This window comes from Neodiprion lecontei, chromosome 6, assembly GCF_021901455.1.
Source record: "Neodiprion lecontei isolate iyNeoLeco1 chromosome 6, iyNeoLeco1.1, whole genome shotgun sequence".
Lineage (NCBI taxonomy): Eukaryota > Metazoa > Arthropoda > Insecta > Hymenoptera > Diprionidae > Neodiprion > Neodiprion lecontei.
The window spans coordinates 22,501,606-22,525,611 of record NC_060265.1 but is presented as its reverse complement, the minus strand read 5'-3'; the positions used below and the strand labels follow the sequence as shown (position 1 = coordinate 22,525,611).

The following is a 24,006-nucleotide window of genomic DNA, read 5'->3' as shown; positions in this document are numbered from 1 at the left end:
TGGGATAGAACTTTAATTCGTTTTGCCTTTTTACATCGCACTCTTTCCGTGGTCTGCGATACATCAACGTAATTATCTACAGTCTATAAATCACATTCTGCTTTTATTAATAATCATACGTTGTACAGCTCTGTCATTGTTGCGTTCCGCTGATAAGATCCAACAAACTTATAGGGCATCTCTTGTGGAAATTGACGCAATCGTTCATATTCTCGGCATCGATTATTTCCGGCGGGAGATTCTCCGCCGCAGATGTCGATGGTCTGAAAATTAATTGGTCGAGTATCATTGAACGATGAATAAAACCATCGAGATCGGAAATTATATCACGTGACCTCGTCGCGTCGCAGAAAATTCACAACTCTAAGAGGGCTGTATTTAATTACGAAACTCAGTTTGACTGTATCTTTAGAATGATGAATAACAATGAGAAGCAACGAAATAAAAACACAATAGCTGGCACAAACTTTTTTTGTGCCTGTATATATTCCTTGTATAATTCATACAAAATTATTATCTTCCAGTGAAGTTTCAGGCGCTATATTGCATGCTCGTAAATATATGACGAATCCATCGTTGCATCGTAAAATAATCAACTTACGTGAATAGTATATGAATAATATCACCTAGCAAACCATTGTTTCCGACTGGATTGACAGTGGCTTCGCAAATGCTTCTCAGAAGACAAGATCTTCCTGGATATCCAGCCCTTAGAAATATGAATTATTCGTAAGAAGATTGGGTTCATCAAAACACGAAATTCTTCAAAAGGATTCTGAGAAGTGTATAAAATTCTGCAAACCGCCTTTGAGGCCTGGCATGCATAATTTGTATAACGTATACTTCACGTAGAACCGTATTTGAGCATTTTTATTAGTGCAGGAATAATTGGAAGAGGCAAAGAAATATGGGATATCTACATGCAGATGCGAAGCCATGTTTTAATGGCCAACTTATAATTATACACATATACAATATATATATATACATATACGTATAGAGGAAAAAGGATCTTCTTCAGATGCGCTCTGACGAGTGAAACTTTCTTCGCGGTTTATAACGAGAGGAAAATTATATTACAGTTGATCCTTTACCGTGAACATTGAACAAATATTTGTTGAATTACCCGTCCAGCTTGCTCTCGATAAGTTGGTATGCCAAACTTCTGTTTATACTTCTTCTGTGAAAAGTTTGCTCGGATTCAGTTTCGGCTACACTTGGAGGATCGGGTAGCAAATAATTTGCCTCAAAGTAGAACGAGAATGTAACAGACCGGTCCGGGATGTCCAGCGGGATACCGATCGCGAAGAATATCTAAAATTCCATTATCGTTCTAATAATAGAAAGCACAACACATACATATGTATTATATAAGTTGTACATTCATGCCAACACAAATTTTTCATACGAACGAAAGAGGGGGTCGGAGAGGAGGGAGGTGAAAGATTTATCACCAAATTCCCATCCTATTCAGGTGACGAGGGTTCAAATGAGAAATAAAGAAAGAAATAAATAATTATTACTCCCATCCCGCTTCCCTCGGGAAACCCAAGAGACCGAATTTGTCTCGTGACGGTAGCGCCGATGTCTTTGACCTTCGACCCAGCTGCACAGTGCGTGAATTGCCATGACAACGCTAGCAGGGTACAACTGAAATTATATAAATTGTTAGTAAATTTTTTCGGTGTCAAGAAAGATTTGCAAAAATTGCTGAAAGTTGTCGATAATTTAAAGCCTAGAAGCGATGTAATGGTTCCAGATTTCGTTTTATGAATTCCACAATACATATTTCATATTGTTCCTCGTACATTGGCCCGCTTTTATTTCTGTATCGATTCTTTTATCCCCGTATATTGCAAACTATTTTTCCTACTTTCGTCTAACGCTTTGATCAACGGATAATCTGGTTGTAATGAATTTCCACGCCCGATTCTTTGTCCCTTTCAATTACCTCAGAGTATTGAAGTTACCTGATGCGATCATCTTTTCTGTCGATGTACTTTCAATGCTTGTCAGGTAGAGTATGCACAAGAAACTCGGTAAGCCCGATAAACAAGGCTCGTAATATTTCAGCAACACTCGTTGGACTTTGCGATACATAACAAAGGCATTGGCGAGGTACTCACCTGCGCATTGTTACGCCGTTTAGCAAGCATTGTGCAAGTGCGAACGTTAAATACTTAGGACACGTTCGGGTAACGGTGAGAGTGCTTTACGCTCTACTGTGAAATAAAAATCGAATCGCGGATTTTAACGCGAATGCATTTAGTCGTAGTAGTTGGCTTGTTCAACTCGAGTTGAAATGCGTTTCGTGTTGTTATCAAGTTTAAGAACAAAAAACAAACAAAAACGAAATCGTCGTTTCCAGCCGGTGTTTCGAAATGTGGATTTTCATGTTGCTTTTGAATCACTAGTACGCTCCAACTTTCGAAATTGTCTTCATTGAATAAAAAAACTGAGTAACACAATTAATGGATTTTTCCAAAAGTGAAACGTTTACTTGCAACACCATTACTTGTAACATTCGGCAAACGAGATTTTTCTTTAAAAAAACAAAAAAACAAAAAAAAAAAAACCGATCACCTGCAATACCTTTAATATACCTTTAATTATAGTAAGAATTCGTGTATTTCTGAGCAATTTCACTCCGCAAGTCTTGAGTTCGCGTGGAAATTCGATGGGTACCTAAAAAGTGAGAATGATCACCGTGGAAAAATTAGTTGTGAAAAAAATATAGCTGCTATTGTTGAAGGTGTGGATCGATACAACAAACTGTCGAAGGGGTAGCGAAATTCATTTTTCGAGGGCCGATCGCGTGCCGACAATTAGAGTAAATCCCCGCATCGTTTGCAGAGCTTGCGTCCGCATGTGTGAGCTCATGTACGTGGTAACAACGGAGGTTGTATCAAGTATCTGGTGTCTGGACCGCCGGGAGTCCAGCGCAGCTGCGTTCGACGGGCCACCCCTCCTGGGCAGGGTTGAAGGACAGAGGCAGGACCTTCGGAAGCAGCTTAAAGCTCGTTTTCGTTCGGAATTTAGCCACCAGATGACAGCGCAGCCCGGTTTTTTGCAAACCGAGAACCCCGCCCATGTAATTTAAACATCATTGACTCCGGAATTGGAGTGTAATTTTGTTAGTAAGCCGACGGTTTTTGGCCCGTGTGGAATTCGGCCTTGAACTCTAAAATTCACGTAGCTGTGCAGGGTTGCGGAGCTGTTGAGCAACTCGCTTTTGAAAATTCTTTGATGAGGGATCAATCCCGCTTTATACGTTACATATATTTGGGGCAATAAAATTAAGCGAAATTAGAAATTCAAACGAACGACTCAATCACCGTGATACTTAAGTAAACTCTGATAATTTACGCTCCCGATCAGCGTTTCGGTGAAAGAGAGAAACGGTCTCGGTCAATGCTTTTTATAACTGAATACATTATCGGCGGTTGTCATTGAAAATCATTGTAATCACTGAAACCAGACCGCAGTATGAATGCCATTTTTAGACCGCTTGATACACTCGCAAATTACGCTAAAGAGAGGGGCGGAAACGAATGGCGGAGGAGAGTAACGCTGCGACAAGGAGGATGATTTTATTTTCAGTGACGCTGAGTGTCGAATGCCCGATTTGGTTGTAATTAACACGCTCTCGCTGGCCACGGATTCATTGAATGTTGTTCGAGTTGGGCAATCCAGACTATGACTGACCGAAAACGCTTTAATAGCAAATCTTATAAATTTATTCTACCGAATGCCGCGGCGTCTCTTTCTGAACTCTGCAAAAATAAGTTTTTAATTATACTGACATCGAAATCTTTTTTTTTTAATCTGTTACTATATTGTTACAAAGGGTGAAATCACCCGTTTCTTCCCCCTTTCTAACGATCTGTTATTCATCGTGGATAAAGATGCATTTAGCTTCCATATGTTGAAAGAAGAGTAAGGCTGTTGCGCCAACCATCATTATTGTAAAAAAAGTCCCGTTTCAGACTTTAAACTGCTAACTCGTATCGCTGATAAAAACATTTTTCTCATCTTTCAATTTCTGCCTGTTTTGATCACTTCTTTTTCGCTCAACGAACCCGTATTTAATTCCGTGACGCCAAGTTCGTTACAAAATTAATTATTGTGTAAATAATTTTGTCGATATTTTAACAAAATACTTGTCAAACAGATCAGTCAATGAAAATGAAAGAAAATAACTCGATCTTGAAGCTGATGATGACATCGTTTTGAAATAAAACCAATCGCTCGAGTGATTATGGTGAAAATTAAAACAAGCTCACAGGTGCTAAAAGCACGTGGTTATTAATCGTTTGAGCTAGACTCGTTGTTCAATTCGAACAGTCTAAATTTGTCTGACGTTAGTAATTCTCAAATATTTATAGTATCAATCAGGAAACACGTGTTGGAGGTAAGAAAACGGTGAAACTTGTACCTCTAGTGCCACTTATCACTTGTCACTTAGAATCGAGACGATCGTCCGAGAACTACGCCGCTGATTGTATTGCGACACTCATTTTAAGCACAAGTGTTAAGGTGGCTGTAGATAACTGTTTCAGTCACCGGTATCGCGGTGAATAAGTGAAGCGAAGCTACCTGCGAACGTTTATAATACCCGAGATGAGATTTGCTCTTCACTGCAGTGCAGCTTCTTCTTGTGAAAGATGTCAATTTCCGATCGTTCGATCACGTGAGTCCACGCAAGTGTTTCGCCGTCTTAACGAGGAGCTGAATAATCCTCGAACCGAATTCGTCGGGTCAAAGTGCACCTAAATTCTACTTGCAGGTTCTCCGTCATCTTCTGTCTAGCAGTCAACTGGCTTGTCTGCAATGTAATCGCGTTGGATAATCGAATAACAGATGTTGTACATCGGCACGTCAGAGCCTTGACTTACCCCGAGGACAGTGAAATGGGGGTTAGTATTGTAAATACTAGATGTGCCTGGGGAATTACACCAGTTCACAAACCTCGAGGTTTCCATCCAATTAATGCCGATAGTATTCGGATCGACGACATGAAGCAATTCCCTGATCGACGGACGAAACTCTGCTCGTTCCAACCCCGTTAGCATTGTTCCGCAAATTTTCGAAATTACTACCATCGACTCTCTTGTTTCTGAGTTTCTCGATGCGAGAGTGATTCGTGGTGTTTTTTTTTATCTGTGTGCGATTATCGGCGTTTTGTGAAGTTTTATGTGGGAACATATTTCTCGATTCTGAAGATGAAGTAATAAGTCAGCGAAAATGAATGTTATAACAATTTCATCTGCAAGAATTTCGAATATTAAGTGATGAAATTTGGCACGGCATTTGAAACGTTTTCCTTTCACATGTTTAAACGCGAAGTTGATATATTTCGAGGTTTATTTCGTTTACCCCGGGTTGAATCTAGAATTTCCAAAAGATCTAACAAGAATAGCTTCGGAGTAAGTACCCATCCACCTACCCACAGCGAGACGTAGTATAGGTATAGGTAATCCTTCGTTGCATCCTCTCTGCCTCTCCCGTTTGCTTTTCTCGTTAACATTAAGAGAAGCAACAAGTGAGCGCTGACGCTGCGTCGCAATGTTTCCCATGGAGTTTCCCTGGAAAGGCTGCGAAGGAATCGCCAATGAAGGGTCGATGTAGCCCTGGCGGAGGTCCAACCTGATCTTTGGAAAGCGTGGAAATTGGTGTTCGTTGAAACATGAAAGCTAACGTGGCCTTAATTTAACGTCGAACAAAAAACAAAGTTTATTGCAGCGAAATGTCGATTGCTTGAGATATTCGATAACTTGACAATCATTCCGCCGCGCAAGGAATCGACAATAACTGCGGAAAATAAAAGGATATTCTTTCTTTGTCACAGGTGAACCAATTCGGTGAAATTTACGGGTTTTTTTTCCCTCAAATTTCAGATTTTCTTCGCCTTGGCTATACCCCTGGATGATCCGGTATCTACGAAGTCGATTTCGGTAGCGTTTTTCTTCGAGGCTAACTACGAGCTGCCTAGTAACGTGACGGATTTTTATCCCGAGCTCGAGGGAGCGAGAGGAAAACGGTCAATCGACAGAAGGACGATCTACGCGATACTGGAATCGAAATTTGAGTCGTGAGTAGATCTGTAATAACAGCAGAACGAACAATCATCGTTGCGAAGACAGAGATTTCCACGTTTTTTTGCCCCCTCGCCTCCTACCTTCTGCACAGACTCGGTGTCAACGGTACGGAGTGTCTTCTCAGATCGATATGCGAGACGACGAGGAATCCGATCCACGAAAACAACGGGGTCGTCGGTGACTTGATGAGAATCATTTTAACGTGAGTGTCGCGAAGCCCGTCAGTCCGATCGCGAGAGACAAATCTCCGGGGTTTCCCGGGGTTCCGGGACGTGTACAAATGATTTGAAAGGGTCCGGACCGGGCATTTTTCTCAGGCATCCTCCGGCGACTAGACGGGCGGCTAGATTGCCGGGTAGTGTATTGTAATTTAGAGTAACGTCATTTAATTTCAGACCATCTTCATCCGCCGACGAGGGTCTTGCCGTTGAATATTCCACGGCAGAAGCGACAGGACAGCGGAGAGGCGAACTCCCGTGCAGCAAGGCGTACCCTCTCTGTCCCTTCGGAATTTACGACTACATAACAACCGTGTATGAATGAATACGCCTCTTCGTTTGTGTAATTAAATAATAAACAACTCTCGCCTCGGTGTACAGACCGATCGTTTTATCAACGGTTACCCCGCAATGATGTACAGTGCTCCTCTCAATTTCGCCCACCGCAGGCGTACCTGTATATAATAACGAATATTTTAACGGGAGTCGAGTTTACGGTGCGAGGGATGACTTATGGTCCCGCCGCTCAACTTTCGAGTCACTCGAAATTGAAGGGCGCGCCTGACGAGGCATGAATATAATACTCAGCGAGAACGTCGGACGGAAAAAGGACAGGGAAACACGAGTCCGTTTCCGTACGGCAAATTTCGCAATAGCGCAATCGCCTCGCTTTCGTGCGAATATATTTTGGCAAACATTTTTATTCTCCGGTGTATCGGCACAGGAGCGCGCAGTAAAAGGTCGCTTTTAGCCGTCGCCGGTGCTGCCAACGAAATGGACCGCGCCCATGAAAATCGAGAAAAGGCCACCGCGCGTGTTCGGAGTCAGTTGAAATTTGTATTCATCGAGAGTCGAAAAGCGGACGTGTGTACGCGTTCGGTAGGGATGCGTCGGGGGTTTGGGCACCGCGAGACGCGCCCAAAGACCTGAAATCGATCCCGTCAATCCCCACCCCTTGCCAATCACGGTATAATTGAGCCCCTTTGCGAGGACGATAACATTAAGGCTCGAACAAAGTGGGAAAAGATCTATCGACACACCCTCTCAAAATTTACCGAAATCATTCCTTTCTTCACGAAGGGAAAAGGCTTCGGAGGTTCTCTGTATACGACTCGATTTAACAAAGTGCGGTACTTCGGGAACATACCTTTTTCCAGCCCTCTTCTTCGGAGCTATCTACAATTATTGCAATCCTGCAGTCCAATTCCAATCTCAAGCCCCGGAATAGGTTTCGGATCAATCTCACCACATTCTTCTCTCTGATCATAGATCATAGATCAAGTTCGCGGTACCTGAAAACTTACAAATAGCGTATAGTATTTTATACAACCGTCGTGTATGCTGGTTTTCACAGATCCGCCAATTATAGAACTCGTTTTACGATCGACGTATATACTCGGTGATATTGTATAAGCGTTTCTAGAAATCCGAAACGTATTCGGTGTAAATTACATCGGAGACGACCTGTGCTGTATTTGTATAGGTATCGACAGTAAAATCAAACGGTATAAATCATCTTCCCTCTCTCAGAGTTTCGGCCCACCTTATTGGTTCGGCAAGATGTACCGTAAGATAGACCTGATATATACATATATATCCTAGACGGGGGTGAATCGTTGAATATTTGATTGAAGATCTAATGCGTGGAAATGCGAGGCTCTTCAGAAAGAGCCTTGAGTCGTGAGCTGGATAGGGAATGACAATTGGATGAGCGTATCACCGAGCTGCTTAATTACTATCATTTGCTAACATCGCAGCGAGTCTTCGCATTTATTTAATTGGTGAAAATTCGGCTGAAAAACGTGTGTTGTTTAGTCCAGCAGCCATGCATAAATTTTGCACCGGCTCATCTTGTTCACGGATTAAGTTTCATCGGACTTCCATCGACAGCGAATGACATCACGAAAAGTGATCATTGTTTCCGAAAAATACTTATCGTTATCCTTCAGCGTCCGTGACAAGATCTCGTCCAACTGGTCTGATCTGCAGTAACGTCGAGGCCTAAAGTTCGGGGTATGAGATGGATAGGCAGGACCCTTGCGATGCCTCAGTGATACATTCGTAATACCTTGAGTGCTCGATATACGCAGGGTGTCTGGCATATCAGTCAGCTCGGAAACGTCGATTTCGCAGCGAGGGAAACTTTTCCACGAGACACGACGCTGAATCGAGAGAGATGGGCTGATGTTTACGGATTGGATCAGGGCGAGCTGGAAACTGCAGTTGCATCTGATTTCATCAGCAAACAAGACAATTACTCGGGAATAGATCGGCGAACGTTTGACCGGGCGGGATGTTAACGAAGCGTGAAAACCAACCAGACTCCCCTACTTCGGAGCTTGCGTCTGGAAATCATTGACCGTCGACCCTTGTCAAGTCTACCTACCGATTAGTCGACAATGTTCGTATACTGTAATTCCGTGTAATTCGCGAGAAATTCAGGTCAAGTTTCGGCAAACATTCGGCCCGCGGTCATGCCGGAATTTAGGGATTACTTAAAAATAAATGATCCGCGGCGATCCTGAGTCGTAAGAGAGATACGCGCCGCGGGCATAAGAATCGGAAGCTTTCGCTCTGCCACGTGTGTTGCGAAAACACCGAGGAGAGAGCTTTTCCACGCCGAGGGCTAAATCGCCAATGACACGACTTGGTCTTCGTCGGGTACACGTGGATCAGGAATCCGTAGATAGGTCACGTTGCGGCGATGTGGGTACGTGTATATCGGCATTTGTGGTTCGAGGAATGAGATGATTAATGAGTGCCGCGCTATTACGCGACGTGGAAAGTCCCGATTACATCGAAAAGACCGATCAGGAGGAGGGTCTGGGATTTCGAGCACGTACCGTTCGCTCCGATTCGTTCAGCCTCCGAAAATTCTTCCGGTAATCCCTCTCTCCGAGAACATGAAGGCCTGTAATAATTGGGAATTTGTAGTTGAGTGGGGTGTGACAAGAACGGTATACTACTTATTTGCAGCTTCTACCGGTTCAATTAACGGAGTGACGATACGAAGAGAATTTCGAATTTCAGTAAAATCTAGAACATGGATACGGTAAAGGTAACCGGCGCTCAATTTCCATTTCGGAAGCTGAATATGTCGTACAATCTCGTTTCCTTTGAGAAACCTGCGTCAGGGTGATGTGCACCAAGTAGCCCGAGAAGCTGTTGTGTCGTAGAGGCCATTCAGATGTCTCGCAAATTGAACGAAGGAGACAATCGTGTTCCGGAAGCCCAGCGCTGCAACAAAGAAAAATACGACATTTTTATCGAAAAACCGATGCAGAAATGATTAGATGCATCAGACCTTGTGATTGGTGGATAAATATATTCTTTTCAGTATACAAAACCAACCTGAATAAAAACAGAATTGCGTCGCTTGTAATTTTGAAACATGTGGCATATGTTTTTCAGATCAATTAACTGGACCGAAACTGAAATGCAATCCTGGTCCAGACTTTTAGGTACAGTGAATTATCACGTTCATCAATACGCTCCTCAAGTTGAAGTTCACAATAACACGTATCACACTTACGCTAGAGTTACTTTTGTCAGGAAACCTGGAAGTCCTTATAGTCATGCGAAGTATATTCAGAATTTTTGAGTGACGAATTTTTCCACTTTTGTCTAACGGTATTGGAATTAAGATGGTGATTATACGGACTCTGAAAATCGCAGTAATTATTAGTCGTATAACGTGTCTCGATAGCGTTTCTCTCAATTAAGCATTGTCTCAGTGATCCCGAAGCCTATGACGAAAATTTTCACGGTTCATCACTAATGAATTCAGCTATTTATTACCAACAAGTCAAGTTGTAAGGAGAAGGGTATAACGTACACGTGTACTTACCTGTAAGAAAATTGAGAGAGGTGAGGCAAGAGATACATTAAGCTAAGTGAAGAAACACAAGCTTGTTTATACAAGTAAAAATGAAAAGCCAAACAACGAAATACTCACACGACCCTATTCCAAGAAGGTATCTTCGAGATTGTTACAGAATGACACTTACAATTAGTCTGCGTCTCAGATCATCCCAAATGAGAAACTGGATATATTTCAACGGTGGGAACTTGTACAGACCATTTGACCGTTCGCGTTACACGTGTATTTGTATGTTCAGTATCATCTAGGTGTTGAGAGAAATTGCACACAACATCTCCCGATAATTGATAATCTTTCACAAATCTATACATCATTCCATGCGTTACTTGGTATAGATGGCGCACTGAACTCCTGAATGATGTCAATTTCTCGGCTGATATTTTTCTTGGATATGAAGATTTCGGTTCACCATTATCGAAAGTATGTGATGAAAAGCCATGGACTAGTTAATTACAAACGTACTTTATTTATTTAAAAAAAAATGTTTAGTACTTTTTGGTTCTATTCGACTATCACACAGTTAAATTAAATATTAGGTGAATAGTCAACGGCCTGCGAGTTCTACTTGTATTATTGATTATTATATCTATCTACATATTATTATTTATACTTACGAGTTGTAATATTCAACGGAGTGAATGGAATTATTTTTATACAGACATAAATGACAAGCGTTAACGAGTATCGACGCAATTGGCAAATTACTAGACGATAACAGATAAATTTGATCTCGTCAATTTGCTGGGAAGAACATTTCATGTAGGAACTGATAGCGTCAATCTGTTGCAAATTTGGATAGCTATTCATTAATATTATCAGTTGGCTGACTCAGTACAAACTAATTAGACGTAAATTGCGCGAATCAAAATTATGAATAAAATCAAACTAGTCTACGATTTCCGTTGCACTTGCACTTAAGTAACAACTCTTACTCTTTCTTTCAACTACGCGCGAGAAGAAAGGCAATACAAATCCAAGAAAAATAGCAATGGTAATAATCACAAACAACTCTATTACCGGCACTCATTACTAACACAACGGAAAATTACAGCTACTGAAGTCACTCATAAATTTATAGATAATAATTGGCTATAGGGAACAAATAAAACTGATTAAAACTTACCTTGAAATAGAATTTCATAATCATATTTTAGTGTGTACTGCCCGCGAGGAATTTATTTGTGAAAAGGATTTTCCAGAAATTAATTAACGCGCATACGAATTTATTTTCATTCATTTTACTCTCGTATTCACAAATAATTCGAATTAATAATCGCGTTACTTGCACCAAGCGCCCGAACTATTTTCACAGGCGATAAAAAGGGTCATTGAACGAAACAAACCGTGAATCTGTTTGGCTGGTCGAATGTATGACTCTATTACAATGTCTGAAGTACATCACAGGAAGTGAAAGACACGTCGATAAACTAGTGCCTATAGAACGTTTCCGTCTACTTCTAATATACTCTGGAAAGTGGGAAATCTTGTTCGGCGAGATCGATCGAAAAAGTATCAGGATCAACAATACTTCATTCAACAATAGCCGACGAACTTCTGCACCCTTTTTATCGAGCGAGTAAGTACAGGAGAGGCAACAGCTTCTCGCAGCGTTACGCCTTAATAAGAGAGGTATAAAACGTTTCGGATAAAAGTTATTGAGGATCAAGTAAGACGTCGTCATAGCTTCATAAAATCGATCGTTTCTTTCTATTCTCCTTGTGTTTGATATACTGCAGCGCACAGTGTGAGACCGCTTTATATCTCGTATATTTTCTCACCCTCTTATAATTTCTCCCCTCGGAAGAACGATTACTGAATAATCCCTAATTACAACTCTTATAAATGACGATGCTTGGCCAGAGTGTCTTATCCACAGGGTTCTCACAGCGAGAGTGACCGCATTTGTTGCACGTTCAAACAATAGCGAGTCAAGATCCGTAACGAATGAATTCTGCTGATCCTTGGGGCATGGGCTCTGTCCATCAGTGTCAGGCCGTTGAGGAATCGACCAGGAGACGAGAGAAGAAGACGCTGAGTTAAAATAACGACGTGTCCTAGGGTGGCCACCGTGTTTCGCCCTCCGTTTAAGGACGAGAACTCTCTTCGTGGGGCTACATTGGTTGTTCACCACCTTCGCTATAGACTAATGAAGTTTCCAACCAAGTCGAAAAGCCCCACTGGACAAAGCGGGTAGGATTTCGAGCAGGTCCCGTTCATCCCGATTCGTTCAGCCTCGGCGAATTCTTCGGGAAGATCTTCCTTTTGGGATGACGAAGGCCTGAAATATAGAATTGACCTTCGCGTATATATTATTCATTGAACACATGTACGTACATTAGACAACGAAATTAATCGAAGAAGAATCTTGGTATCACATAAGTGTTGTGTGGGAATAAAATTTCGATCAAAGGGGTCTCAGGAAAATTTGTCTACTCTGCGAGTTTACCGTGTCTACACATATATGACTACTCATTTTCTTTTGGAAGACTTACGTGAGGATGACGTGCATCACATCCCCCAATATTCCGTTGTGTCGAATGGGCCATTCCGACGTCTCGCAAATTGAACGAAGAAGGCAGTCGCGTCCCGGAAATCCGGCGCTGAAGTATAAAAGTGAATATAACGTTTAATTTATAGGGCAAGGTAGGCGTGACGTTGTAATGCCAAAGAGCGTATTTTTCTACTTATTCATATGTGCCCGCAAGGAGGGTAGAAAATAATCAGCAGCGGTTTTGGGAACCGAAATGAGCCCTGAAGAAATTCTTATCTAGAGAAACGAATATGCGGGTATACCTTCCACGGTCGAGGGTGGTAACACCACCAACATAACTCAGTGTATACTTGTAGTTTATTGGAAGCCTGCTGATAAAAATTCCCAGCTTATTTGTTATTTATGCTCGTGTACCTCCTCGGAAAGAATGAGCTCGACATCGTTGTTTTCAGAAAGTATATTCACATTTTTCGAGTGTAATAATTTCATTTCAGGAAGAAACAAAGGTGCGATAAAATTTTCAAAGGAGGCATAAAACGAGAAGAAAGAGAAAAGGAAAACAAGAAACCGAAAGATATTGAACTTTCCTTTGGAGTGATATCGAAGCTTGACAACCGTCAGCCGAACATAATTAGGCTTTGCAATTTATTTATTCGTGTATTTTATTTACCCCCCAAGTCCGGACTCCGTTTGGCCTTACTTTGTTGAATTTGTGGCATTCCTTTTGGAAGGCACGAGAAAACGATTGTACACAATATGTATACTCGGATTCTCAAGAGCACTCGCGGAAGTGACTCGCAAGTGGAAAATGCAAACAGAAAAGTAAGCTGAACTGTGTCTCTCCCGAAGTAGTTTGAAGTTGACTGGAACGTCGCAGCTGCCGGTACAAACATCGTGACAAAATGTTTCGATACTCGTTCAAGTTCTCATTGTTTTCCCAAATCTCTTACCAGGATAGCACCTCCTCATTTCCATTAACAACGCCGTTATACCGGGGGGTTAAATTATGCATTCCGCGTAAACTGTATAGAGCAAACCTTTCGAATTTGCTTTCCAATGCTCGGTAGACTGTTCCCCTGTCGATGCTCCGTCGCGTCCTTCGGCCAAGAAGCAGCGGGTCGTAATAGGAGAAGTTTGACGGGAGATCGTAGTTGGCTTCAAAGAAGTAAGACAACGATATGGAGTGTTCTGGGTCGGATAACGGGACGGCAACGGCGAAGAAGATCTGTCTCAAAATTTAAAACACCTTAAGTCACTCGATGATCGATCTTTCACCCGGTATGAAGATTCGCAAAAAATACTGCACGATGTTTAACTTACACCCGTAGTGCTGGAGCTAGGATAAGTCAATTCCCTGATAGGTCTGTGGAGTATTTTTGCAATTTCCGAGTTCTCGTTCGACCAGCATTTCGACGAAGATATTGCAGCGGCGATGACGATCAGTACCCTTAAACGTTGAAAATGAGGTGGAAGAATGTAAATGACTTGCCAGGAATTATGCAGCCCAGTGAAAATCGGCTTGAGAACTTATAATTTGGTCACGAAGTGGGTGATAATTTTTTTTCACTTAACCCGTGACTACAGAGTAGACAGACGTGATCCGTCTGTGGGTACCTGATTCAATTTTTGGACGAAAATTTGGTATTCGTATCACGAGCTCGCGAGTGGTCGACATTGTGGTTAAATCATACGCTGTTCAGAGAAACACACACTTCTGTACCTCACCCTTCAAAGGAGTACATATTAGAAATATTTCTCATTAAATCTTTAATTATTCCAACAAAGTGTTATTCATCTTGAACGGGTGATAAAAAAATCGAGAATCTAGTTAATTTGCCTCGAAGGATGTCGCATTTTAAAGTTGAAGCTCCACTCTGGAAGAAGGTTAAACTGACTGGATAGAATTTAAAACCATTTCTGAACCTTTTGTTATCAAAAGCACGAATTCAAAATTCTTCTCTTCAAAAAACATAGAACCAACAACGCAGACAAGTCGATGAGAATGACGTTAGAGGTAAATCTAAATAAGAATTTTGCAGGAGATAGTAAAAGCTTGTTGAAAAGCATGGGTGTACAATTTGAAACCAGATATCCGAGTAACGAGAAATATCAAATTTGAAACGAGAAACGAGACACTTACGTGATTTGGCGCTGGGAAGTCATTGTTAAAATTTTGCGAAGACGACACTGACCGACGCTTCCGGCCCGTTGTAACCAAAAACTGTAACTGGTCTAACGGGCGATGTAACGTTCGGGTTTCGGGGAGCGAAGCAGCTGTTGGTACCGCGTCGCGACGGGAGCGTTTTACACGTGTATTTTAACCGGCGGCGGAATCCGCCGGTGTTAAGAGGAGTGCACACAAAATATCTCGATAATTGCCCTCCGTGAAACGAATTCTCGGCGCACTTCAGTGAGCCGTGCGAGTAGCTTGCCGGCTGCAGAGTGTCAATCGAATCGGTTTGCGATTAAAAATACATAACACGTCGTCTGGCAAAATACATCAGCGATGAAGAACTACTGCGTAAATATGTTGGTGATCGTGATTTTCACCACTAACATTTGCTGCCGTGCTACCGACAAATTTTCCGTCCGAGATCTGCTTCGCAGAAAGAGATACCTCGTCTTTCCTGATCCGCTGGACAGCGAGACCAAAGTGCAGGTACGAGATGCACCGATAACAACTCTCCGGGATCCTTCCACTCGCTAATAATTCACCTTGTCGATTTAACCCCCATTCTCAGCTCACGCTTGCAGTGGCAAATACAGAATATTGTTGAACTTTCACGTTAGCATCGTCACCTGCAACAGTCACTGTCTTTGCAACGACGTTCATGCTCCGATAACTCCGATCAAATATATTGTTCACTTGTTTTTCGCAAAATCTGTCCATTTTATTTGCATCGTGGGTACACATTTATGCAGTCGTGCTTACTCCAACGATGATTCGACTTATTGTTAGTAAATAAGTAAAGAACGCCTCGGGGATTTCAATTCTCGATGTCCGATAACCAAGTGAAAATAAATCAGTTCCTGTCGTTTGAAGTCATTTCATTCGAATCATTCGTTGGGATTCTCGCAGTGATGACCCTAACAAGCCGGACACCTACTTGCGGGTTGAAATTTTTTGCCGGATTTTAACGAGGACTTTTCATTTGACGAAGGTGCTCTTCGGGTTGGGTCTTCCGATGGAGGGTGAGGTCTCCATGACCCTTGGCTATGTTCTCAAGTGTAACTACGACCTACCGTACAACGCCTCCGTTTTCACGGACCCCTACATCCGGTACGAAAGGTCAGCCGATGAGATCGAGATATCGGATAATAACAGCGCGACTGACGTGCGGGATACCAAAGGTGGGTATGACGATTTCGGTGGTGAGTTTCATCCGGTGTATTATGATTCGCAAAGAACGATCGTACATTGCTCGGAGTTGAAAAACGTTCATTTTACCGAGAGACCAAAGAATCATGGTAGTAAGGGGGAAAAAAAAGAAATTAAGGTAGAGTCAAAAACAGCTGGGGAAAAACGAACTCTAACCAAGGAATTGATTCGAGCGGAACTTTGTGGTCCAGAATTGCAAGAGAAGACGGAAAATGAAAGCTCTGGGGAATTGGTCGGCATAAATTTGAGGGAAAAAAGATTGGTAAATTGAATTTTCCGGGAAAGTTTGTTTTCGTATTTACGGAGGATGGAACTGACGCGTCGGAGCGGCTGTCTGGGAATTATTGACCCGCGAGATCGCGGACGATCGCCAGGTTTTCCTGCAGGCAGGCTCCGGGACTCGAGTCGTTTATCATTTTTTAGGGCCAGTCTTCTCTCGCCTAGACAGTGATCCTCTTTAATTACATTGCGGCTGCAAATTACCTTCAGGTGAAGCGGCCGACCGCCCCATTGACATCCAAAGGCCGAGTTCGAATTCGTCCAACTCTTTTACCCTGAGATAATTTCCTACGATTCATCTGCTAATCCCAAGTACTTTTTTCGATCAGGCACTACTTCGAGATGGAGCATTTACAAGATGCTCGAAACGGCGATGGAGACCTTCGGCGAAGGCAGAGCCTGTCTTCTTCGTGCCGTCTGCGAGGCCGCCGAGACGCCCTTCAAGGAAGACCACGGCCTTCTGGGCGAACTTTTGCACGTGCTGCTCACTCCGTCGACAACAAATGAGGAACACGAGACGAGCACGGACCAGGAGTACCATGCCGCCGAGATACTGGGCAGCACTTCCGGTGGAAATTGCCGGTCACTTTTCCCCGAGTGCGAAAGCAGTCCGCTCGATTATTTCACCGAAATGGGGCGTTCGCATTGAATTGATGTCGGCGGAGGGTTTCAAAGCGCTTTATAAATTTCACTCGCGATCGTAAAGCCGATTTTTTCATCCTCAATTGTTAATCCGTGATAGAGAGAGCGCCAATAATCAAGAGTTTTGCTTCGAAAGCATCATCCTCTCTTTACTGCTATCGTCACTTGAAAATAAAAGGATAAATTTCTGATATTCTTTTCCGATGTGCTATGGCTTCGATATAGACCATACAGCGTATGGTATTCTTTTTCCATTACCATTCATTCGATCCAATGTACTTATACCTATGACTCATATTTATGAACAGAATAAAGAGAGAAGAATAAGAGTAGTTACTTGATTCCAGAGTTATCGATTTCAACCCACCTTGATTTTCCTATACATGTTCGAATTAACGTTATACTACTTGTCGGTTTCGGTGATAAATTTCCCCGAGGTATTTCGTGTCCCTGTACAAGGGTTGCATGCCTTCCTAAGCTTTGAAAAAGCTCCCCTTAGTCTCCGAACTTCAAACTTGCGGAATTCCCGGGTAAAATTATTGAAGTAGGCTTCGTCACTCCATACAAACTTATAATACTTGCCTCCATACCCGCGGCCGCTTCCACCTCTGCTTCTGGGACCAGAAAGCTAATGCGCCCTCTTGTTTATTCTTCTTCTTTCCGTTGTTCCCACAGTGGTGGCCCCTGATGTTTTCCACTCCGACTGACATGAATTATTCTCTAAATTATTTACCTTCTCCCGTTGGTTTCGGCCGCTCGTGCCATTCGCTTAACCGTGGAATACACCCGGGGGGATGATGCGACCCCCGCCCTCCTTTTTGCATCGACGCTACGGGCTGCAAGTTGCGTGTATAGAGGTCACAAAATCGGCGTACTTTGCTCGGTTAAATCCTAGCTGTATAGCAAACGGTGAAACACGAGTCCGTTGTTAATATTTATCAAATTTTCTCATTTTCGTGATACTTGAAAACAGCAAAGAAAAAAAAAAAAAACAAAAAAATTCCAATTAGCGATGCCGGAGAGTCGAAGCTCCAGCTGTTTCCTCAAACAGATTGGAATAAAATTAACTCACACTCGCAACAGCACAGAGTGTTTGGATTTCGCTGCTCGGGTTAGCGATGATTAAAATGCACTAATTCAGTTACGAAGAGTACGTCGAGCTTCCGCAGGCTAATTGCTACGGCTCTGTTGCAGAGAAACAATTACCGGTGGATTGCATAAAGTCGACGGTCAGACGATGCGAAGGTATTTGCTTACGTATTTTGTACTGCTGACCAGTTCGCGGCAGATATTCCGTGAAATAGAATCGTCCGAGGGTGTCGAAGATAGGGAAAAACGGTATTTAGTCTACCCGAAGCCAGGGGTTGGTAACGCCCCGACAAAAGTGCAGGTAATTCTCTTGTTTCGAGCCATTTTACGATTAATAAAAAAGCCGTATAAGACCGTGGAGGTTTCGCAAGAAAGTTTTCACCCAGCTTTTCTCGAGTACCTTATCCTGTAGCCACCCTTAACCCCTTGAGTGACGGTAGTAAGTATTCTTACCACCTATTTTATATTCATTTTTTGGATATTTAGAGAACTTTTCAACATATCTTCTTGCGGCGTTTTGCGATTTCTGATAGTATGCTGACAGTTTTTCAATACTCGAAAGTAATTATTGCGATACGATGTAAAATATTATTGTGAGAAACAAATGGATTGAAAAAAATTGTGAAAATTGATAGAATAATTCATTTCCGAGAGAGTTACTCCTTTACACATATACATGTTTTACATAAATTGTAGGTTATCGGGGTCGCTGATTACGAATCTCAAATCAGATTTTCAAAATTCACTACGCCGAATCCAGTCAGCTGTCTCTTGTTTCTTGTCCTCCATGCTGGATCCAAGATCTTGAATATGTGATATCTGATTTCAAATTCACAATCAACACAGCAGTCGGCAGATAAACGCACCCGGATATTCATAGTCACTCTAGTCAGGGTCAATCCTCATAAATCTTTCAGCTAATTCTCGGGCTTGGACTTCCCATGGAGGGTGGGCTGATAGTCGGGTACGTTGTGAAGAACAATTACAACCTGCCTTACAACGCTACGTCGTACTTGGACCCCCACGTGCGCTACGAGAGATCGATTTACGGCGAGGATTCGCTCGAACCCGATGCCGAGGCTAATCGAAAAGGTACCGATTTTCACAAGCTGTTCGATAATGATTTGGAAGCGCCCTAAAGTCGACTGCCAATTCGCTCTGGAGAATCGTTTTGCAGGAAGTACGACACGTTGGGAAACTTACAGGATGCTGGAGTCGGCTTTTAATATTTTCGGGAGTGGAAAGTCCTGTTTGTTAAGAGCGATTTGCGAGGCGGCCGAGGGAGAGCCGTTCGGCGAGAACTACGGACTTTTTGGTGAACTTCTCCATCTTTTTCTCACGTAAGTCGAGTGTACCACATAAAACAGCTTCAAAGTTAACGGCATTATATCCGGCGCGCTGCGTAATAGGCCCGCTAAATATTGGCGGCTCAATTTCCACCCCTAAAGCACACAAAGTTGACCCAAAATATCGCTAAACGGTAATTGAGTCAGTGCCGTTTTGCTCTTCCGGGAGTAAACCGTGTCGCATTCGTCAGCTATTCGGTAATAAACTTGGCTTTTGAATAAATCTACCAGCCCGGATTACGACCAGTCCAGCTCATTCGTTTGATATCGCCTTTTGCCTCTCTGCTCATTCTTTGTAAAAGGTCAAGATACTCCGGTATTCGATTCGACGCCTTTAGTTGCTGCTTAATGACCGTGATTATTTTATTCCAGACCATCCTCGACTGCAGAAGAGTTCTTGGAGAGCACCGATCAAGAATATCTTGCGGCCGAGTCACTCGGACGAAGATCTTTGGAAAAATGCCGGATATTTTTTCCGGAATGCGAGATCAGTCCTCTTGAATATTTCACCGAGTCGGACGATTAATCCCTAGAGGTTATGACCCGCGATGTAGAAATGATTTACCATGCTTAATTTCCTCACCTTATATTCAGTATCGTGATGCGATCACGGCGTTGAACTGCGTGGATTTAAGATCGACGTTTTGTTTCTGATGATCTAACGAGAACATTTTCTACCCAATTTCGGTTCGATCACGCTTAAAATATTCTAATCGTATATATAAAGACGAAACGACTGTAACTTACGGGTGAGAAATAAAATCCAGATCACCATTTGGCAGATCATTTACAGAGAGAGAGAGAAAAAGAAGGAATGAGACAGGGAGTAAAAGTGGGCTGTCAAGTTAATGTCGCTCGTTTATTCTTTTACGCTTTTAATAAGACAGGTACATAAAGGCAACCTCCTGATAAAAGTTATATCGAGGATCAACGAAGAAGATATCTTGATAGGTTAATAAAATCGATCGTTCCGCTTTCGATGCCGAAGCGATAATGGGAAGAGGAGTTTATCGTCATTGCCACGCACCTAATAAATTTCTGTAAATTCCTCTGCACGCCAATTTCCAGCGTGCGCGACCGAGTTTTGCCACGGCCATCGTCCCTGTTTCGAGGACCAATTGTTCGGGCCAAAGGTGACATGTCTAGTCTCCTTATCGTTGGGCTTCAACGCAGCGATTCGGGAAACGTGACAAATGAATTGTAGTGATCCTGGAGAGTCCGACGTTTGCCCGTAAGCGAAAGAAAGCAAAGAAAGAAAAAGAGAAAGAGAGAGAGAGAGAGAGAAAACGTCGGAGGATGGAGAGGAAGAATCAGGATGGTAAAAGATGCTGTATCTTCCGGGAGCAACGAATTTCAGGTCGTTACATCTGAGCGGTCTATTGTTTACTACGATACGACGTTATATAAATGGAGGAGATTAGGACTCTCCGCCTTCTCTTCCCTTGATGCGATTTGCGGCTGACGTTTTATTGACCGTCCAGTCTCTCCGCAGTGGCTCCGGAGTGACTCGACATCGAAACTGAAAAGAACATAACCGATTTTTTATTGCTCCATAGTTTGCAGCTGACTCAAACTTCAGGATCTTGAGCAGGGTTAACTCGAGTAACTGCGCCACCCGAGGACCGTTAGATCGAGTTTATCCGAACCAGAAAGGTGTTTTTCGAGCATTTGACACCTCGCCGAGGTGCTAATGGCGAGCCTTATTCCGGCGGTCCTTCCACACGGGCGCGGCTTAGTTAACGGTCGAAAAAAAATCTCTCACACCCGTTGTCTTCTTTAGTCTCCGTAACTGTCTCAACCCAGACTCTCGTCGCGAGTGAACAACTCTCTGACGTTTTATAACACGGTTAAAAACTAAACTGAGAACATGCGGTTCCCGCTCGCTTTCCTCGCGACGTTTTTCAACCTCGCGTTTGCCGGCTCATCCGCAGAGTATAACGAAAGCGCCGAAAATTTATCCTACAACGACACCGCGGACACAAACTACGATGTTTTGTCCCGCGAGAGGAGAACTCTGGTCTATCCAAGCTCCTCTGATATGCTGGTGAGTAATGGACGAAGTCTCTGATATTCCGCAAAGCATGCCGGACTGCAAGGGTTCGCACCCTTGTGTCTGGTCGAAGATCGGACGCGAGGTTATTCCGCGATCACGATGACATCCTGGCACTTATCGTTATTGATCGGCGCAGGTTGGACAGAAGCGTCGGACAAAAAGGATCTTCGTCCTTAATTCTTACCGCCAATGTTCGCGTTGCAGCTCAATACGACCCGTTCCGTTTTCACAGCTCATTTTCGGTCTCGGTACTCCGCTGCAGCTACAGCAGGAGAGCGTGATCGTTGGCGCCTTCACGAAGATGCTCTACGCGCTTCCGGACAATTCGACCTACTACACGGAGCCCGGAGTCTACTACGCGAGGTCGACCAAGAGCCGGTGGAGCATATACAAGATCTTGGAAACGGCCTCCGAGGTTTTCGGTTACGGTGGCAAAGGGTGTATCCTGAGGTCGATCTGCGAGGCAGCCAACGTCCCTTTCAACGCGAACCACGGACTCTTCGGCGAGCTCGTCCACGCCTTCCTCACGTAAGAATTACGCCGTCGTAGGTATCAGAGAACGTAGAGTTAACGCGAGAGCGTGTAAAGCTAGTTTTGTTTCCCCTTTTCGCGAGAATATAAATAAGGTAAACCTCGCGCCGAGTCTCGAGTCCGGGAAGATTTTTTCACGGCAAAAGTTTAGCGTCCTCGCGATGCTTCCATCGAGCCAGATGATCGGTAGGAAGGGACTCGAGCCGCGGAAAGCCCGCTAGACCATGAAGAGCCGGAGGAGACCGTCTTCTATTTTCTTTCCACGGAGACCTTTTTGTGCCCCGCTAAAATGTGCAAATCGTTATTTAGTTTGACTCGCATCGTCGACGAAACGGCGCCGCCTGTGCTTTCAGAGGCTGCTTCTTAGAGTGTGTTATAGGCCGGATCAAGAATCTTTCCAAACTATTCATCGTTATTTATTCTCGTATGAACTTTACTTTTCTTTTCATTATGTCCACGCTTCGCAATCGTCGCCGTGAAAAATACACACTGGTCGTTTAAATTGATCGTGTCAATTGATTTTTAACGCAGGCCTTCGAGCACCAAGGAGGAACTGGACGAATACGACGATCGAGATTATCACGCCGCTGAACTCCAAGGTCATAAGGACGGAGATCACTGCTCGGAGCTTTACCCCGAATGCAAGGAAAGCATTCTCGACATATTCACAACGATCTATCATTGATTACGTTCCGATCTTCTTCGTCTCACGAACGGTTCTTACTCTTTTACGTGGGAAACGTGAAACCGATGCCCTTCTTGTCGGGGATTATCAAGATTCGGAACGAAGCAGGCAGCGCTCAGGATCCAATAAACATACTCGAATCAACACCCGACCGAAAAAGTGTTTCAAATATCGCAGAGACACCGTTGGACGCGAGTGACAAGCGTGACGCGTGATGATTTTCAAAATAGTTTTCTTGCATCTAGTTCGACTGTGAATGCGAAATAAATGAACAAATCGAAAGAAAAAAAGAGAGAAAAGAACTCGAAGTAAGTTAAAGACGATTGAATAAAGATTGTTTTCATTATATGCTGTACACTGGCTGATTATGATTGAAGATTTGAGTCGCAGGTGGCATCCGTACCTTCGATTACAGAATCCCGCAAGTTCCCGTTCTGCGATTTATGCGCGCTGTATAAGCATCTAAGAGACAAATGAATGGTTATGACCAGGTTAGGGTGGAGTGATCCGAACGATCTCATAAGCCGCAGAATGTTCGGAACTTTGACCGTTCCTGAGAAGACGTTTCGGCGGCCATTTGCCATTCGGCCGGAGTTCTTTGCCGACTTCTGGGTTAATATTGCAAACTTGAACGTTGCAGTGACTTCTGTGCGAGGAATTGAAGTCGCTGGTAAATATCCCAGCCCTGATCGATCCATGCCACGAAATGTTTTCCAACTTTCATACGAGTTTTTAATATAGATTTACATATTTATGCCCTCATGCGAATCGACGAAGACGGGTACTCATCACCACGTCGAGCGGAATAAAGTGCATCTTTCGTAAACGGGGGAAAGGAGAAACTGAGCGGAATAAATGGGAGAGAAAAATCGGAGGTAAAACACGGGAGAAACTGGATGTGCACACAGCCACCGGGCTCGGTGCAATGTCAATATGTATATCTGACCGCCGAGTCGGGTGTAACGATCTGTTTGAGAAACATCTTCTGGGAAAAGTGTTATACTTCTAGTTTCCAGTATGCGCCTGCTATGCACGTACGCCTAATAATTTACGGTTCTCAACGGTAAAAGATCGAAGTTCTTTGCGAAAGGAAACGTTCCGCTTATTTTCTTCAAGATCTCTCGAATACTCGTACAAATGAATTTTCGATACGAGCATTGTACGAGTATAAGTTTGAATTATAATTATTTTCGAGCTTTCGGAGATGAACGAAAAGTCATTCGTATTATACGTTGCAATACAGGTGAGACTTTTCAACGCAGTTTCTTTAACTCTCGTTTTAACACTTGCCGAGGTGTCGGCCGGCGGTATATAT

At 43.2% G+C, this 24,006-nt stretch overlaps 6 protein-coding genes across 6 annotated transcripts; 4 read left to right on the top strand and 2 right to left on the bottom strand.

Moving 5' to 3' along the window:
- Positions 1–99: 99 nt before the first annotated feature.
- On the bottom strand, positions 100–2,080 carry LOC107218053. The gene is made up of 5 exons (XM_046743930.1): positions 1,952–2,080; positions 1,524–1,650; positions 1,127–1,314; positions 602–709; positions 100–263 (listed from the first exon to the last, which is right to left on the bottom strand). Exons 1-5 carry the CDS (start codon positions 1,981–1,983, stop codon positions 134–136), a joined length of 585 nt encoding a protein of 194 aa, XP_046599886.1. The 5' UTR covers positions 1,984–2,080; the 3' UTR covers positions 100–133.
- Positions 2,081–4,473: 2,393 nt separating this feature from the next.
- On the top strand, positions 4,474–6,698 carry LOC124295127. The gene is made up of 5 exons (XM_046743929.1): positions 4,474–4,690; positions 4,787–4,916; positions 5,898–6,091; positions 6,190–6,300; positions 6,494–6,698. Exons 1-5 carry the CDS (start codon positions 4,665–4,667, stop codon positions 6,639–6,641), a joined length of 609 nt encoding a protein of 202 aa, XP_046599885.1. The 5' UTR covers positions 4,474–4,664; the 3' UTR covers positions 6,642–6,698.
- A 4,720-nt stretch (positions 6,699–11,418) lies between these two features.
- Positions 11,419–14,984, bottom strand: LOC107218068. Its single transcript, XM_015655816.2, has 5 exons — positions 14,828–14,984; positions 14,008–14,134; positions 13,725–13,912; positions 12,689–12,796; positions 11,419–12,474 (listed from the first exon to the last, which is right to left on the bottom strand). Exons 1-5 carry the CDS (start codon positions 14,848–14,850, stop codon positions 12,333–12,335), a joined length of 588 nt encoding a protein of 195 aa, XP_015511302.1. The 5' UTR covers positions 14,851–14,984; the 3' UTR covers positions 11,419–12,332.
- LOC107218054 lies at positions 14,958–17,298 on the top strand. Its single transcript, XM_046743928.1, has 3 exons — positions 14,958–15,346; positions 15,849–16,038; positions 16,675–17,298. Exons 1-3 carry the CDS (start codon positions 15,194–15,196, stop codon positions 16,992–16,994), a joined length of 663 nt encoding a protein of 220 aa, XP_046599884.1. The 5' UTR covers positions 14,958–15,193; the 3' UTR covers positions 16,995–17,298.
- Positions 17,299–18,224: 926 nt separating this feature from the next.
- Positions 18,225–20,157, top strand: LOC107218056. The gene is made up of 4 exons (XM_015655804.2): positions 18,225–18,377; positions 18,994–19,168; positions 19,254–19,416; positions 19,795–20,157. The coding sequence occupies exons 1-4, from the start codon at positions 18,225–18,227 to the stop codon at positions 19,946–19,948; spliced, it is 645 nt and encodes a 214-aa protein (XP_015511290.1). The 3' UTR covers positions 19,949–20,157.
- A 989-nt stretch (positions 20,158–21,146) lies between these two features.
- Positions 21,147–22,955, top strand: LOC107218057. The gene is made up of 3 exons (XM_015655805.2): positions 21,147–21,466; positions 21,708–22,003; positions 22,538–22,955. The coding sequence occupies exons 1-3, from the start codon at positions 21,290–21,292 to the stop codon at positions 22,689–22,691; spliced, it is 627 nt and encodes a 208-aa protein (XP_015511291.1). The 5' UTR covers positions 21,147–21,289; the 3' UTR covers positions 22,692–22,955.
- Positions 22,956–24,006: the final 1,051 nt, after the last annotated feature.